The sequence below is a fragment of the Amblyomma americanum genome, chromosome 5 (genome assembly GCF_052857255.1).
Source record: "Amblyomma americanum isolate KBUSLIRL-KWMA chromosome 5, ASM5285725v1, whole genome shotgun sequence".
In the NCBI taxonomy this organism is placed as follows: domain Eukaryota; kingdom Metazoa; phylum Arthropoda; class Arachnida; order Ixodida; family Ixodidae; genus Amblyomma; species Amblyomma americanum.
Window position 1 is genome coordinate 129,544,183 of NC_135501.1, and position 18,672 is coordinate 129,562,854.

An 18,672-nucleotide genomic window follows, 5' to 3' on the forward strand; every position below is an offset into this window, starting at 1 on the left:
CCTATGAGCCTTAAAATGAAGAATGCACAAGTTACGAACTCTAAGATGGCATACGATACCCCGAGGCAAGAAGCAAAGCTAGGGCAAAAGCTCTACACGGAATGCAGAGCTAACATGAGCAAGCGGTATTTGTAGATGCCGCAGAATACCAAGAGAAACAAGCGTTCGCACTAGCAGCGGTGTAAATGCAAGGCAGACTGTTGGTCTCCGGCACAACTAAAACGAGATCCTCAGAAAAGGCAGAAGAGGCGGCTATCGCCCTTGCCATCGTTAACACCAGTGCTGATAATATAAGACGCGACTCTAAATTCGCCATACGCAATTATGCGAGGGGCAGAATTTCTGAGGCAGCAATGAACACATCGGGTAAAAAAAAACATAGATAGAAGTATTGTTTGGGTACCGGCTCACTCGGGGAATCCTAATAACGAAGCGGCACACTTCAAAGCTCGACTATTCGTCAGCCGAGCAGAGGACGCGGTTGTTTTTGAGAGTTTCTCAAAGGACAGCCTAGCATCATATACCGACATTACTAACCATTTTAAACTAGAGAGGAAGATCTCAATTCTCTGCACCTGGCTACACCTTGCATAAGGGGCAGGAGACCACCTGCAGGTGACTCCAGACGCGATACTTAATGACTCCTTGCTTACTATCAAAATTTTTTCAGAGTGATAACGACCCGTAATGTACGCTCTGTGGCGAAATAGCCACTTACAATCACATATTGTGGAACTGTAAACAGGGGCTGCCACCGGAATCTCTTAATACAAGTTCCTACTCTCGATCAATGGGAGGCCGTTCTTGGTCAGCTCAGACCTGGGCGTTCAAACGCGGTCCATTGAATGGGGCTTCAGGCCGCTGTCAGCCGTGGACTGCTAGCCACCCAGCACGAATCATCTGCATTTTGCCTTTTGACAAAATAAATGTTTTCCAATTCTAGACTGTATACAACCATGCTGGGACCTGAAGAAAATCGATCGAGACCCGCGGTAGAAATGCCTCGGTATAATATTCGAAATGAAAATTTAAAACCTGGGTCAAGCAACACGTTTCAAGCAGAATATAATGGCGACGAAGACGAAGAACGGCGGCAGTTTGATATGAAGCTCCTTCGACGACGTCTCCGTCTGCCAAATCTGCTAAATCTGGTGAACACGAGACGACCGCAGATGGCACATTCTGCAAGCATGCACGTCCACATGTTCCGCAGGCCTGCTAAGGCTAACTTGGGCAGCATCCTTTTCTCGATTTGTTCAGGTATTTTGGTTACGTAATGCCGCAAATCAGGTGCTTGCAGGATCTTCCAATTTTCTTAAATAACCTTTATTATGAAACAGGAGAACTTCGTCACATTCTTACCTGCTGAAAAATGCGGGATTAACTTGTTCTGTCGTGCACTCTCAACGCGAATACGGCTGTATGCATGTGATAAGGTAGTAAGCGTTCTCAAGCGCACTCAGTTATAAAATAGAAAGCGCTAGAGGACGGCTTACTCCTTCTTTACTGTTGTCTCTTTAGAGTGTACTGCATAAAATGTAGTGCGGTATTCCTTCATGGAATAAGATAAAATCTTCCCTATAGCATAACCTGAAGATAGTTCGCTTTTGCGATGCATGGTTGGGGTCTCTAGAACACCAGCAAGTATTGAGCTGCGGGAGGGCAAGTAAGTGACGTTGTCTGTGAGACCGCTTAGGATGTCATTTGAGAAACCACACTGTATGACTCGAAGAGAAACTTGGTGAGCTGCATAATTGTCCGGAAATCTGCATTTCTTTCATTATTTTTTTGCGCTTGCCATACGGGAGTTCGAGTCGAGCCTCATGTACTCTTGCAGGCTGTCTTCTGCGTCTATTATTTCTTGCTTCCTACCTCCATGCCACTCACGGTGCGGGTTAGATGTCCATCGAAAAGTGATACATTTACTGTGCCGTTTTTATTCCAAACGTTTCGTTTTATTTTCTCCATCTCTTTTTCTTCCGGAGTGCACGAGATATCGTCGATAACCTAGCTGTCGTGAATGCTCTGCAAGGCTGTGCGTCGTGATATGCGCAATAGGCATATTTATAGGTGGTATTTACTATATTCAGTTCTGCGCTTTAGTATTAACCAAGACCTTCCGTGTTCTGTGAGTTTCCGTACACAGGAGCGCGAAATTTCAGCAGCACTGAACAGCGGCGTTAAACCGTTAAGACAAGCTCCCACACCAGCACTGAAACGGAATTGTGGCAGCCGGCTCGCGATCGCCGCTCTGATATCTCCCGTCGTCTTGTCAGTTGACTTTCCGCCCCATTTTTTACCTTTCACGGTAGCCGCATGCCGGGTTGTTCCCGTGGCAACCGTCCTCGGGTTGACCATTCTTCCGCCCGCACCACAACAATTAATAGTAGTAGTAGTAGTAGTAGTAGTAGTAGTAGTAGTAGTAGTAGTAGTAGTAGTAGTAGTAGTACTAGTAGTTGACCATTCATCCGGCCGTACCACAAGAATTAGTAGTAGTAGTAGTAGTAGTAGTAGTAGTGGCGGCGGCGGCGGCGGCAGTAGTAGTAGCAGCAGCAGTAGCAGCAGCAGCAGCAGCAGCAGCAGCAGCAGCAGCAGCAGCAGCAGCAGCAGTAGTAGTAGTAGTAGTAGTAGTAGTAGTAGTAGTAGTAGTAGTAGTAGTAGTAGCCGTAGCAGTAGCAGTAGTAGTAGTAGTAGTAGTAGTAGTAGTAGTAGTAGTAGTAGTAGTAGTAGTAGTGAGAAAAACTTGTGGTTCGTCATGTCCCAGTGGGTGGGGCCCATGGTCCAGAGCGCCTGTGCCCTTGTCTGCCAGTCAGACCCGGTTAACCACCTGTCGCTTTCCTCCAGACCAGAGCTGAGTAGACCAGCTTCCCATATAAACTGGGTGGAGTTTAGGATGGGGGAACCGCCGGGTTATGTTGACACACCCAGGGAGTGTGGAGCAAACCAACCTTGTGTTTACAAACAAAGCTGGCACTCGAGGACGCGAGAGCAGACGGAGGCTGAAAAGTAGGGCTGGTGCCCTTAGGATTACATGAAAAAAAAATGTTTTTAAACAGTTTTCTGATTTCAGAGTGCACTTACGATGTTGGCTTGTGTGAAAATCACCGAAGTTCATCCTAGAACAGATTCAGATAGTGTGAAACGTCTTTGAGACGCCGTTTTATTTTTAAAACACTGCATTATATATGCGAAAGGGTTTTGCTGACTAGGTGTGCAGAAGGGAGCGCGGCTTTCTCAAACCATAAGGAAAACAATAAGAAACATTCTTCTCATTTTATAGAATACCCATGGAGGCTGCTGTTTCTTAACACTGGGCCAATGCGGTTAAGAAGAGTGAGAGAAAGTGTACGCTACACCATTTCGAAGCCATTTTTTTAAAACGCCGCCATAAATTTGTGTTGTGAAGCTGGACGTACACTAAAAAGCTTTCCTATCCTGTGTGTTTACATGAATAGCGGGAGCTTCCTGTGCAGTCCGACAAGCAGCATTGCGCGCAACACTTGCTCACTAATACTAATAAAGTAGACAGCCTAGACAGCATTACCTGAAAAAGCGCAAGTTCTGGGGCAGAACTTCCGATTCGGATACATGGGAGAGGGAACGATGTTAGGGATGGAAGGAAGACTGCGGAATGTTTTATCTATCAAGGCGCGTCGTAGTATCCACGCGAATATTTGCGGATTGTGAGCAGGACCGCGAATCCAGTCTGTGCGCACATGACATGGTTACTTTGTGCAGAGCTGATGAATGTATTGTGTAGTTTGGGATGGACGATGAAATTCCTTACGCTGTTTAAAGGCAGCGAGGCAGTCGGTGAAGAGGTGTAGCACACTGAAGGCGGAAACGAGACGAAGGGAAGCAGTTGCATTGTGAATCACTTCAACATCCATACACTTGGCTGTACAGGGCGTGGTGTAGAGAGAGGCCTGCGATGAAGTCAGTTTGTGAGAAGCTCGACGGAACTGCTACAAAATCTTCCTCTTCTTCATTAAAAGAGCTAATATTGCTATTTTGAGCGCATTTAATTTCATTCGGTCTGTTTCGGGCTGCTCTGTCGTTTGAGTAGAGCGGTCGGACATTCCCGGCTTGGAGTGGCGACCCTGAAAAGCTTTTTGGGCGCGGCAAGGGGGCTACATTAGTGCCGTCACTCATCGCATTATGGTTTAAGTTATGGGCACGCTCTGTAGACATAATTCAACGTTCGCCATTGCAAATAATAATAATTGGTTTTTTGGGGGAAAGGAAATGGCGCAGTATCTGTCTCATATATCGTTGGACACCTGAACCGCGCCGTAAGGGAATGGATAAAGGAGGGAGTGAAAGAAGAAAGGAAGAAGACGTGCCGTAGTGGAGGGCTCCGGAATAATTTCGACCACCTGGGGATCTTTAACGTGCACTGACATCGCACAGCACACGGGCGCCTTAGCGCTTTTCCCCCATAACCAATGCAAATACCGATTTCAATTTCCAGAATTTTGAAAACTGGTTCGCTTTCAGTGCTGACTGCTACTAGACACGATTTATAATCATGCCGCCTAAACAGACAATTAAAAGCACAATTCGTCATAAAAACTATATATTCATCATTTTATTACTCTTTTAACAGGTATTCACAGTCAGTCTTGCCGCGTAATGCTCCTCTACGACCAGTTCCATGAATATTTCATGGCTTTTATGAGAAAAACCTCGAGGAAAAAAATTTGGGCCATAGTTTTAATGGCTCCTTTAAGCGGCTTGGAGTCCTCTGCATACCACACTGGAGGCATGAACTCTTGGTTGCATAGAACTATGCCCTAGCGCTGCTAATAGGTCTAGATTTACCCTATGCTTGTGGATGGAAAATATAAGCATCCTATTTCAAACGGGGTGGTGGCAGTAGCCACTACGCTCGGCTTTTGGTCCTTGTATTTATTTAAAGATGCACTATATCTTACTGCAAATTCGCATTTTCATTAAACCAATTTTTATTCCTACACTTCTAACATGATGTCACCTCTGCTTTTGAGCCGCCAATCTTCCTATCACTTTTCGCTGAATTGGACAGCAGATTCGTTCACGTGTGCCTGTAGCGACATCCGGATGGATACCACCATATTTGAGTATAAGGTGTCCAATAGTTTCTGCAGATTTCCCACACACAGCACACGTGTCATCATATTGGTTGAATTTTATTTTTTAGCTTCGCGCTCTAAGACACCACGATCTAACTTCAAAGACAAGGGCACTGCCTACTGAGGCGTCAGAATGATTCCTTTATGATCTGAAAATTGAAAAGTGGTTTTTGGGGAAAGGAAATAGCACAGTATCTGTCTCACATTTCGGACACCTGAACCGCGTCGTAATGGAAGGGATAAAGGAGGAAGCAAAAGAAGAAAAGAATGTGGTGCAGCAGTGGAGGGCTCCGGAATTGTTTCGACCACCTGGGGACTTTTAACGTGCACTGACATCGCACAGCACACGGGCGCCATTGCGTTTCGCCTCCATCGAAACGCGGCCGCCGCGGTCGGGTTGTGGAAGCCGGCTACTCTGGATCAGTAGCCGAGCGCGCTAAATACTGAGCCACCGCAGCGGGCTTTTCCAATTTCGTTCTAGTTCAACAATCTGCTTCTTTTCCATTACATTAATCCTCTTTTACGTTCTACGTGTTTACCTATCGCTTAAAGCTCTATTTATCCGTCCTTGTGTCCTGCGTGCTTACTGGTATAGTTCCCTGGTCATTTCCCTCAACTGTCAGTCAATGCTGAATCTATATGGGTAATGAAATAAGCTAGCTTTCCGCCTGTTATAGTTCAATTTTCTCAGTCGTGCTTAATGTTATATTTTACTCTGAGGTTCTCTTGTTTCTAACGATGCCTTGGCCGCATCTCGCGGGCCATTTCTTAACGCAGGGCTCTTCAAGGCGCATTTTAATTGTGGTGGCCGCCGTATGCCGGCGCCACTGCACCATTCAGTTGCGCCAAGCTTCCACGTCAGCCGAATAATCCGGTATTTACTTACAGCCAGCCAGGCCAACGCCGATGACGCTATATTGTTTTCTAAAATGGGGCCCTTAAGCTATCATTTTCAAAAAAAAGAAAAAGTATGACTGCATTGATGAGTAAATAACAAACGTTTGCGGCGGTGAGTGTCATACGAAACATGTTATTTATTGCAGACAATTTACGGTGTCGTGAAGATCGAAAATTTCAACCCGCCAGCTAAAATGGACTTGGGCGAATTTAAGAAACCCAATCATGATGTGAAGTCAGAACGGAACACACTTCTGGACTCGAAACGGATCCAAATCAAGGGCTTCAATATAGACGGCCAGGCACCCGGTAAGTCTTCAGCGTGCTTTTTGAAATGTAGGGAGGGGCTCATGTGTCATCTTTCAGAGCGTATCTCCCTGTCTGCAAGCACGGATAGATTAACACCATGATACTTGTATGCTTCTTCTTTGCATTTCGGCGTTCGTGGATTGTGTGCAGTGTTCTTCCTTCTACAGACACTCGCAGCATGAAAAGAACTGGACTTATTATACAAAAAAAATCAATTTGGTCTTTTGGTGTGATATGATTAAAATTTGTTGAGCCACAGCGCCGAGGGTAACTGCGTGTCTGACACGCCAAAAACCTATATCGCTGTTGCTAATCGTATCCAGGCGCATGACTGTATTAGTTACAAAGTTAACTATCCGGGTTAACCAGGCTTGATAGTTAGCATCATTTCCCTGTTCTTATGTTTCCGCCAACTCTGGAAATATGCGTGGTATCTTTTTTTCCCCTATCCTTTCCCGCCATCACGCCTGCCTGTTTAGCCTCCATGTCTTCTCTCTTTACCTTCTTTTCTGGCCACTCATAATTAGGCGCACAAGACAGTAGTTAGCAGTTGTAACGGCTGGCACATAACTTTTGCTTCCTTTTTTATTTGAAGAGCCACAAGCTGCAGCCAATATTTGCAAGAAGAAATTTATTCTCGTATAGATTTTTCCCCGAAACCACCTCTGATTGGAATTTACTTCCAAAATAACTTTTTAAAACTGATAAATTCATTCAGGCATTAGAAGCACATTTACTTGGTTAGGTTGTCTGATTTTTTGTTCCCTTTCATTCAGCTTTGTGTTGTATTGTCGTACACATCTAAATAAGTCTGTAATTAGCATGCTCTATGCCTGTCCTGCTTGGGACACATCGGCATTCAGTATCTTTAAATAAATAATAGATAAAAGCACTTCCACCACCAACACCGAATTTCATGTCATCGCGGGTGCGTCAGGAACGGCTTGCGCGTACAATCTGTTTACTGGGGAAAAAACTGAAGGGCGCAGTTAAGCTCTGCCTGAAGGGTACGACGCTACAGTTTAATGGGTTAATGCCCATGTCCGTGGAATTGGTCACTCTACTTTATGTTTATAGATCGCTGGGAGCCCTCATACCACAACTGGCGGAGTAGTGCAGCGGCTCACGCTTTATCGCATAGTGTATCATAATTATACGCTGCTTTTTGCTTGTGCTAAGAACAAGAAATTATTTATTACTGATTTTTTATTTCAGTGTGCGCTGTTCGGAAGCCACGCCCGCAGTTACTTGACCTTGAGAAGGATTAGTTTTGTAATTCTCTTTTAAAAGTGTGCGGAGGTAGTCTTGAGCGTTCGTTGCGCAAATTCAGCAGATGCAGGAATTTTTCTCTGCGTTTTAACTGGAGACAGTTTTAAAAAAAAAATATTAGGCCATGAAATAGCACTTAGTCGTTCGATGAGAGGATCTGCTGCTCGCTATTTCTTGAGACTGCTCTGGGAGAGGAGTATATACTTGCGTATCTCACATGGCAAAGCATGCAGTTATGACTAATTTTGTAACTCTTTGCAGTTTCATACTTTCGGCTGCAGAATAAAAATGCCTGCAATCTAGAGATTCTTTATTAATTACTGTTTAAAACTAAATCTGTGATAGGACACTGTCAGATTTTGTGGCGGAAGGAAAAGTTAGGTCCTATGTCCTGTGCGCTGTGTTCGTCTCTTTCCTCGGCCTATATCCGTTCGGCAGGTGGTGTCAAAAGCTGTGCTAGTGTGCTTTGAGAAGACGACGAAGAAGACGATCTTCTGTTGGTGAAGGCAGAAAAAAGCGTGGGAGACAAAGAAAGCTGAAGACAGATTTGATGTATAAAGGACTAAAAAAAGCAGTAATGAAGCTATACCTCTTTTTGAAGTGCGAAGTAATAGAGGCCAGGAAGCAGCGCTTAAAATGCAAAAAAGTCGTCAGACGGATGCAACCAAATTATGTTTATTTAAAAGAGGAATTGGACGTGCGTGATGACTGCACAGAAAGGAGAAAGACCATGGATGGCCAAGGAAATGAGAAATTTTAGAGGCGAAAACATGGCGTGCCGAAAGAAAGAACCATTTGCGTGAGCGTATTCCTAGATAACGCAGAAAGGTATGCATGATCATAGAAACCCAGCAGCCCCTTTAAACTCTGAAATAAAAGCGCTCATCAAGGCAACAAACGCATGGCGCCTAGGTGGCGCTGCATACTTTTGAAAGCTGCCTAGACAAAGAGACTATTTGCCCTTTTGCCTAGGGAAGCAAATGCGCTTTACGCCGGCCTGCAGTTGTCGCTCTGATTAGGTTTGACTTGGACGAGAAATGGTAATCCGCTTCAAGACACCCCGCCAGGTCCCAGGTGTTGCGATCAACGTGCTCTGCAAGAAATGCGATACGTGTAAACGCTCCAGAAGCGTTACAGTCGTACATCTCAGGGGCTAGTTTGGATGGATATCCCAAAAATGTTTTCCTCTAAAGAAATTACCATTCTGCGGTTGTGTATTGCAACTCGTGTTCAGTTCAGGGTGTTTAATCGCAGTTTTATATTTTCATCAAAAGTACCCTTGACAGCACGTGTTTAATATTAAGCGACAATATTTTGCTAAAGCTAAGCAACCAGATAGTTCTGAAAACTGATCATGATATGGATCATTTCGGCCTAAATAAAGCTCAATATAAATTTTTTAGCCAGAAAAAAAATTCACTCACTAAAGGGTTAAGCGATGAGCCACTGCACTGAGATGGCAGGTGCTGTCCACTGTGGGCCTAGTGAGACCAAGGTTGCTCTCCGCGAGCAACTTCTCGTTACCAGTCATTGATTTAACTGCCACCTTGCACAACGGTCAATTTCCTAACAATCGGGTGGGTAAGTCGTGATGACGCCACAAGACCACGTGGTCTAGGTGGCTTTGTAGGTTACTGCAGCGGCCCGTTGCGACCCCCCCTCCTTGAAAGGTACCGCTCGGCGCCGCACTTAAGATCGCGAGCGATGGTGAACAGTACGCGAAGTGACGTCGCAAGCGTATGGCTCCTGTTGTAGACATGTGTGATGTGGTACATATAAAGCGAATTGCAAAGGTTTTGTCGGACAGGTCATTTAAGGAAGATATGGTTAGTATTCACTTAGTTGTTAGAGAAACCCACTCTTCTCATTAAAGTCTAGTTAGCTAAGGGATGGGCGTTTCCGGGGATGCTCGCATATGATCATATCGTGTGGAAGAGAGTCGGTGTTTGCTGCGCAGCGAATACATTTTGGCGGTGGGCTGGTGGGGTGACTGGTAAGCAATTCTTTGGGGCGACAGAAAGGTGTCTGTCTGTAGCTACCGACACCGTGACAGCTTCTTTTTTGACAGTGTGCGGTCAGGTAAAGGGCCCGAAATGTGCCAGTCAAGGTTCATCTTTCATATGTTTTGCTTTCACAAACTTGCCATCTCACTGCCGGAAATGTGACATAAGAAACAATGCTCCCCGCTTTTGAAAAAAAAAATGTTATGAGAAGTGCCACAATGAGCTTACTCGCAAAATAGTGGAAGCCGCAAGATTCTCGGGCTCAAAGACGAATGCGTCAGCGCGCCCTCTTTTCTACTCTCGGGCAAAGATGTTCCGTTCCTATCTGGTTTTATTCATTTTAGATTTGGTTTTACAGGCACATTTTACACATGTTTTTGTCTTTATTGTTTTAGAGTTCAGCCGTAATATTGCTTTTGTTTTTTAGCTCTGTTATCGTGTTAATTGTTGGCTGTCACTTTTAATTCGTTTTTTATCAGTCTGTTTCTAGCCATTTTGCCGTGTTAAAAACCCGGCGCTGGTGGTCGTAGCAGGCTACGTAGTTTCGAATGCTTAGGAAAAGCAACGAAAGAAGCTTACATTTTTCGAAAATTATTAGAAGCAACGGGAAGATATCCAGAAGAACAATATGTAGATTATGCATGTCCAGATGCACCCAAAAATTCACCCCGCAAATACTTTTTCATGCATTCTTGTTTACATATAAGCTCTATTCGCTGGTGCTTTGGCTTCTTAAAGGTCGCTACTTTCCCGCGTGTGGTATCGATGGTGAATGCTTTTGTACAGTGAGGCAGAGAACGCGCATGTGGAGATACACTAAAATCTTGCCAAGTGGCCACAGGAGGGTCAACTGTGCAGTCTCTACTGACCAAGGATCAGTAAGCAGGTCGGCAAAGGATGGCCATAAAAGCAGCCGTAACGTGAATAGAGGCCACCAAAGCCCTATATATTACAAAAAATTGTAGTGAGTACCACCATCAATTGGTGCAAGCCAGAAATTCATTGTAGCAATGGCGTACTCTAGCCTAGGCCTGTTCATAAATGACTGTAGCCGAATTCGGCTAAACATTGATCTATTGACTGCAGGACGCGGCGGCAGTGGTTTCGGCCATTTGTGCTCTACGGGCTGAGCCGTGGCCAAGGTCACCATGGCTGCTTTCGCGGCTTGATAACCGGCCGCCATCAGCCAGTACTGACAGCGCTTTCGCCGTCCTTTGGCGCTCCGCGTGTTTTATGTGCTGTCCTTTGGGGCTCCGTGTCTTTATCTGGTGTGCGGTAGCGATATAATATCACTCGCTCCACCCCTTGCTTGGCAAGCCTTACCTGTCACTCAAAGTGAAAATGATACCAATATCGATTGCCACTGTACTCTGGTTTCAGTGCAGCAGCCTTCAGCAGCCTTGGCTTCTTTCGCACCTTCATATGGGAGTTCGTAAACTGCCGTTGGCAACATATCTGAGCGTTTCTATTTGTTCCCTCGGCAAGCTCCATTGCACGGACATGATGGCAGCGCTACCGGCGCCAAACATGACAGGCTCATAACGAACGGATGAAGGATGAAAACAAGCGAAAAGTTGTCCGCTTTAATGACTAAACAGCGCAACTGCCGAGCATTCGCGAGGGTAGAACGAATATAAGAACGTAGATGAAGACTTAAATGGGAGAATCTGTCGGGATAGTCGTTGTTGCATCGTTCTCAGCAGCGCGCCGCAGCACGAGAGAGCAGAAAAAGACTCGAGGACAGGCAAGCGCTGACTTCAACTTTAATTTCGGAAAATTGCCAATCCACAGAGAACAATACGCCCAGCGGAGTTACAAAAATATGAATACGAGGGGAAAGGAAAATGTCGCAGGCAAAAGCGTAACACCAAAGAACCGAACAGATTAAATGGACAAGATTCTATGCCGATATGGTGAAGAACCAAGCCTGATCTTTACCCGAGGAGGTGAAAAATTACATACAAGTATGATTGGCTGTAGCTGACACAGCTAGGATACTTCATCAAAACTTTCTTTTTTTTTCTTTCAGGAAAGAACGCAACGAGAGAAACAAGAAAAATTCAAAGGCATTCAAGACATGATATCTGTAATGAAAAAAACCGAGGATAATATGAGGACATTAAGGAGCGTTGGGGATGACTGAACTCAAAAAAGATGCGGGCGCATAGCCCGAAGCATACAAAAATGGCAGCGGACCATTAACGCTGCAACACAACTAAACACAGAATGATCAAAGACGTATGACATGGAATATGAACACTCTAGGAAGGCTAAAAACAAAATATAGAAAGGGAATGCAAAACGTGTCAATAAAACCTTGGTTAAAAAAAGATAAAACCAGCAGGAAATGCAATCCCTTTGTCCGAAAGGGAAAGAGAGGGCGTGCTAACGCATTCGTCTTTAAGCTTAGCAATCTTGGCTGATCCACGCTTGCGCGTGTCAACTTATAATAGCATTTTTTCAAAACTGTTGTTTCTTCGAATACCGGGCAGCATTGTTTTTTACTGTCGCATCTCAGATAGTGAAGCGTGAAAAAAGCGGTCGGTTTTCCGCTAGGTTGTCGGTACCAAAATAAGGCGTGGGTTGTGACAGTGTGGCGATGTCTGAGGCACCGGGAAGGTGGCTGCTCTGCTTCCGCCGTTGTTGGTTGGATACACGTTCGGACATAAGCTGCACTAAAGTATACCACGAGCACACGGAAAGTTTAGGAACGTTTTCTACAGGATAGGCTTCATGATCAGGTTAAGATGCCCCCCCCCCCCCCCCCCGCCCTCCGGTTTCGACACTACATTTACTTCACTTAAGCTTACCCAGAATAGGAGCTAATGCCAATTGATGCTTAGCTCCGTATGCAAGGCAGCATCGGTTGAAATAGCACTGCGGACGCGACAAATAGCACTGCGAAACAGCACGCGAGGCTAATCGCAAAGTTTTGGTAAAGCAGGAAAACGGAATTTTCACGGTGCGTGCTCAAAACACGCAGGAAGGAATGCATGATTTAGCAGTTGTGTGACTGCCATATCGTAGGTTGTAGAAATGTACATGCAAAAAGCCTTAAAGGAATCATTACCATCTAATGACAATTTTGAGGGAGCGTCGCTTGCGCTCGATGGACGACCGATGTAGATCCCTGTTATTGTTGGAAGTGTCCCATGCAGGTCGAAAATATGCGTTGCGAGTAAATGCGCTGCATGTGCTCCTCCTAGACAGGAGGAGTTCTGTATCCGTTCGAAGCAAAGGACGAGGTCTGATAGTGACGTAATGCACCATTAAAAAGCACATATATGACGAGACTGGCAACATTAGCGTAAGGACTACGTGGTCGAGGGAAACGCAGTTTCCGAGTTCATCTAATCCATGCCGCCTGCACGGTTTCTTTATTTTCGAATATGCGAAACGCTGCGTCCGCGAAGTGTGGACGCTGCATTAGTCCCATGTTGTCGGCGATATAGCTGAAGCGAAAGGGGATGCGGTGCGTCTACTCTGCAGGACAACACATTACTTCTACAGTACAACACAGTAGTCCTCCTATCGAGATATAATTTTCGCTTTATAGCTTTATTCTACGGAGATATAAGGAATTGGGAGAGAGACGGGATGTCGATAAAGTGGGGAGTGGGAGAAGAGTTCGCTGAGAATAAGCGGACAATAGCTGGAGCAGGAAAGGATTTAGTAAAGATTAGTGGAAGGGGCTTTCGTCCAGAATGGGACAGAACCGGGCTGATGGAGGAATTTAATTACTTTTCTGCTTCCACATCGTCTAGTCCCGGCGTTGCAGCTCACATTGTTCGGGAGCTTGAGCATCCCAAATGTCTTTCACGCCAGCAACTTTGTTAACACGCTTTTTCTTCTTCGAGGGTTGCGTATAGTCATCCACAACCAAGCGCCGTTTTAATTGGAAACAAGCAAATGAGCAGTGCCTCCATACATTGTTCTTAGTGCTAAAGCACTAACCACGACTTTCATAGCCAAGCAAAATCGTTTCTTGCGTGCGTGTGCCCAACGCACGGCACTTCCCGCTGATCGTCGTATTCGACGCAGAATTAACCCGGTCCCTTAGCGAAAAAAGGCTTTCTAAGTATGCTAGAAAAAATTATGAGCATTGTTAATAATAATAATAATAATAATAATAATAATAATAATAATAATAATAATAATAATAATAATAATAATAATAATATTAATAATAATAATGCATTTTCTGTCCGCATAGCATGCTTATTATACATTAGAAATGTGCTAAAATATACATTAAAACATGAAAATGTTCTAAAATATACATCAAATACATTACATTACATTAAAAACACAGTAAAATACACAATTATTATATTAAAAATATGCACTTCGGCTGAACTTATAAACGTGTACTAGTCGGATTCACCGGTTCATACTGATCAATGTTGCGAACATCAGAAGTCATGACTGAACTGGCTATAAACATGAAGAGACATACAATCCCAGAGAAAACACCTTGTCATAAAGAAGCCAGTGACAATTCAAGGTCACGTGACAGGGCCTGAACGGGAATGACGTCTCCGCACAAGGAAATGCCGAAGGAAAGGGACATCAGCAAACAGGAACTCTACCCGCCGCGGTGGCTCAGTGGTTAGGGTGCTCGACTACTGATCCGGAGTTCCCGGGTTCGAACCCGACCGCGGCGGCTGTGTTTTTATGGAGGAAAAACGCTAAGGCGCCCGTGTGCTGTGCGATGTCAGTGCACGTTAAAGATCCCCAGGTGGTCGAAATTATTCCGGAGCCCTCCACTACGGCACCCATTTCTTCCTTTCTTCTTTCACTCCCTCCCTTATCCCTTCCCTAACGGCGCGGTTCAGGTGTCTAACGATATATGAGACAGATACTGCGCCATTTCCTTTCCCCAAAAACCAATTATTATTATTATTATTATTATTATTAAACAGGAACTCCGACAAGTGTGATACTTGGCTTGGCTTATATATACCGCCCGAGAGGAGACACATTATCTTGCCCGGTTAGGCGCTTTTTGTGCAAAGATTGTGGGGCCCCAAATTGTCGCACAATCGTCGGAGTGGTCGCATTCGAATCTGTGGTCTACCTATAACCGAACTGTTAGTCGTGATGTGCTTTAGGCATCGGTCAGCAGTCGAACTGTCAACCAACAAATACATGGGCGTCTATGGGAGCCGGTTGGTCTTGCAAGTTGGGGTCCTTTTCGCTGGCATGTTCGGGTCCGGAGGCGCGCATGACGTCATTGCCGGTATAATGCTATCACGCTGTCCACGCGCAATTTAGATAAGTGGTGATTGCCTTTCTGCTAGAAGTTAGCTTAAACAAATGAACGACAGAAAAGGGAGAGTTTTCACTGTTTCCGGAAAAGTGATTTCGAGCACGAGGTTGTTCCACGGCAGCTTGAAGTGTGCTGCAAATATTCTGACGCGGGCTACAAATTTTTAGGATTGAACTATACTATGCACGAAGTAATTTTCTATTTACGAAAGTACACTTTAAACTCAGTGCCAAAATTTCATTTCCCGAAACACGATTTCGAGCACTAACTGTTCAACGGCAGCTTGAAGTGTGCTCCAAATACTTTCTAGCGGACAGCTGATTCGTTAGAATTGAAGTATAATTTGGACGAATTAATGTCATATCGGCAAAAGTACACGTTCAATACATAGCCAACACGCAACGGTCAATGCCCGAAACGCGATTTCGGGCACTGGATTGTTCTACGGCAGCTAAGTGCGCTTCAAATATGATTAAAAGGACTGCCTGTTTGTTAAAATTGGAGTATACTTCAGGCGAATTAATTTAATATTTAGAAAAGTACACTTTTAATACATTGACAGGATGATAAAACCGCATACATATTTTTCACACGCTTGAAGCGTGCTCGAAACATGCTTTAATTGAGGTATACTTGAGACGAATTAATTATATATTTACGAAAATACACTTTTAATATATTGGCAAGATGCTAAAACCGCATTCATATTTTTTTCATGTATTTGAAACGTGCTCGAAACATGCTTTGTGTGACGCATTTTTCGAAAATTTTAAGAATTTATTTTCAATACCAAGCATAAAATTTCAGGAACATATTTCCGGAATATTTTTCGTTCATTCTTGAATACAACATATGTTTAGAATACATTACAAATATCCTGAAGTATATTCCAAATGGATTAGTTTTTGCTAAGGGGTGGTTCCGTCTCAGCAAAATTGTCGCTTGCGTGTCCGCTAAAAACGAAAGAAAATTGAATCAGTCCTCATAAGTCTGCCTATGTTCGGTCATTTCATGTATCTAAAGCCAGTAAAAACAGTCTTTGCCCATAAAAAGCCCCTGCTTTCGTACTGAATTGAATGTCGTAAATAATCTCTCTAATTTTTTGCTTTCATTAGGTGGACTAAACTTATATTCTTCTCTCGCATGTGGCAGCGACATTCTTCTCGGTCGGAACGGAAAAAATCCTTAAGAAGAACGCCATTAAGATAGAGTAAGTACACATGACGCTTATCATGAAGCAGTGTCGCGACGCGGGATTTCAGGATGTGCCGACCCGGGAATGCGCTCATTTCTTCTGCGTTCAGACTGGGCTCTGGTTGTATCTGTTCTCGCGTGCTTTGTGATGATGTCCGTGAAATCCATGTGACTGTGTCTGGTACACTGTCGTCTAGCAGATGTGCGCAGTTGATTGATGAACTCGTTAGTCTCACGGTTGGTGTTGCAACAAGAACACTGGTGACGCCTTCTCCTGTTGATGTCACGCAGCTTTAACGACAAGGTTGGTCACCTTGCGGCTGGCAAAAAACAAGGATGGCGTAGAACCAAAACGATTTATTGGGCGAACGTGCTCCCAAAACACAGATGACATTCGGCGTCGCCGACATCAATAAGTGCCTTACTCGGTCATAAGGTCAGAACTCGTGTCAAATTTTGCAGTGGTAAATTTTAATGGGTCAAAGAATATTTGACGGAATACCATATTCCGATGGTAGAGCAACTTGGCTCGCATAAAGCACCTAATGGTAGCCGCTGCCGTTGCAGTGCAGTGGCGGATCGCCTGATCATTGCACCACTGAACTGCAGTGGTATGAGGTCTCCTAGGGATCTATGCATTTGAAGTAGAGAATGACCAATTGTGCATATAAGGGCATTAAGCCATTACACTACCATGTCATACCCTTAAGGCAGAGCTACCATGTCATACCATGTCCACGGCCGTTCGATCGAGCGGCCGTGCCATGTCATACCCTTAAGCAGTGTCCCCTCCAAATTTTATCGTAAGCATGCATGTTATCCTCCGCACATTCTAGCCTTTCCTGCATGTTCTCAACTGAGCCGTCGCAGGTCCAAATCGTAAAGTTGTCCGCTTACTGCGCATGCTTTACACCCTGTATGCTTTAGAAACCACTTCCACATTCCTCTCGGCTTCTTTAATCCTTACTTCCCCCCTCCCCCCGGATGTCGGTTATACTGTGAGATGACTTGCATTCCATTACAGAGTTCTCTGCGCCAAATGTATTTACTTTGTATTAATCGTAATGTTCGTTAGAATAACACCTCACTCCGTCGGTGTGCACAATTTCTGCATCGCGTTGTGACAGCCTGCTCTCCAGCGTAGCCAATGGCAGAAGTTATGCGGAGGATGATTGATGCTACATGCCAGGACACTTCCAGCCTCCATCCTGAGCCTCAAAGAAGACGAAGTGGGCTCGGGTTCTCGGGCTAGTGACTAGGTCTGCTTACAAAATCGCATTCAACATTGACATTCAAACAGCAGGCCATCTATCATTACCAGCTTAGCGGTGAGAAGTAGTAAAGTGATGTTTGCTGCGCTCAGCACACGCTGGCCGAATAAAGACAGAATTTAACGCTCCTCCTGATCACACTACCACAGGCGGTGCGCTGGTGGAAGTCTTCAAAACAATAAGGAAAATTCTTGGTTTGGTGCCGCCCGCCACCACCCCCTGCTATGCGTCACCTCATGTAGCACACCATTTTTATGCACAAAAGGGGAAAATTTTTGCAGCTTTCAAAATTTGTCATTAATTTTTTGCTTTTTATGTTATAAGCTTCTATTCTTAGTATTAACCAGAATTTCTATTAAAATCCGCGTTACAAAAATATGCTTTCACATCGCTGTCCAATATTTTGTTTGAAATGCATACCGTAAGAGAGTGAATTCATGTACCTTCATTTTATGCTCTCCGCGTCAGTGTAACTGCACGTAATTTTCAGACGAGACTAAGTCAACCACCCTGTAACGAAAGAGCTAACGCCACTTAGCGGTTCCTTCGCCAAAGAGCTGAGTGGGTGTATCTCTTGGCTGGGTGCAATGAGGTGTCTTCATGTGCACGCGCGTACTCTAACACTGCCTTCATAATTTACACTGAAATGTGGCTTCGCTCAAGGATCCCGCGCATATGAAAGGCTACGGCCTGTGGCCAGGTCTGAAAAAGAGAACAGAGATGTAGCGCTACTGGCTTACTGATCGCCTCTTCCTCGGTAGCTTTGCTAGGTACTTACACCTTGCCCTCTATTCTTCGTACTGCATGCGGGCCGGGACGCATTTTTTATTTCTTATTTATTTTTTTAGTCCCAATATAGTCTATGTCCTTACGTACTGCCACCTTGGTCTGAGCATTTTAGTGGTCTTAGTGCGGCTGGCACCGTTGCTGTGCAGTGAGGAGGAGCTTCATGAATTACACGGCGTGGACTTCGAGCTCAGTCTGCCCGAAGGCAAAACCTGGGACCAGTACAACTGGTTCTCAGCCTATTGCTACAACGCCGAAGCAGACCTCGGACACTTGGAGCTGCCCTCCGCAGACGCCATGACGGTGCCTGTCTACTTCAATGACAGCAGCAGTCAGCGCCGACGAGCCGTGCATCGACGAGCACTTTTGGGAAACCTGAGCCATAAGGCCAAATCTGGTGCGAAAACAAGTGAGCATTTTCTGCACCCGCTATCCGAAAAACTAGCGAACAAGCCGTCCTCTTTTTGAGCCTAAGATCTACAGTGCCCGGGACAAATAAACGTGCTTACTTCAAGTGTACAAGGAACGACCAGCGGTTAATCTTTCCTGAAATGATGCGGCCG

At 44.9% G+C, this 18,672-nt stretch overlaps 1 protein-coding gene across 1 annotated transcript in view; it reads left to right on the top strand.

The window, feature by feature from the left end:
• LOC144134185 (uncharacterized) overlaps positions 1–18,672 on the top strand; it is a 74,609-nt gene that overhangs the window by 25,705 nt on the left and 30,232 nt on the right. Inside the window, exons 5-7 of the mRNA XM_077667144.1 lie at positions 6,155–6,317; positions 16,011–16,068; positions 18,259–18,518. Of these exons, the coding sequence (XP_077523270.1) occupies positions 6,155–6,317; positions 16,011–16,068; positions 18,259–18,518 (481 nt within the window). The remainder of the gene's footprint in view (positions 1–6,154; positions 6,318–16,010; positions 16,069–18,258; positions 18,519–18,672) is intronic.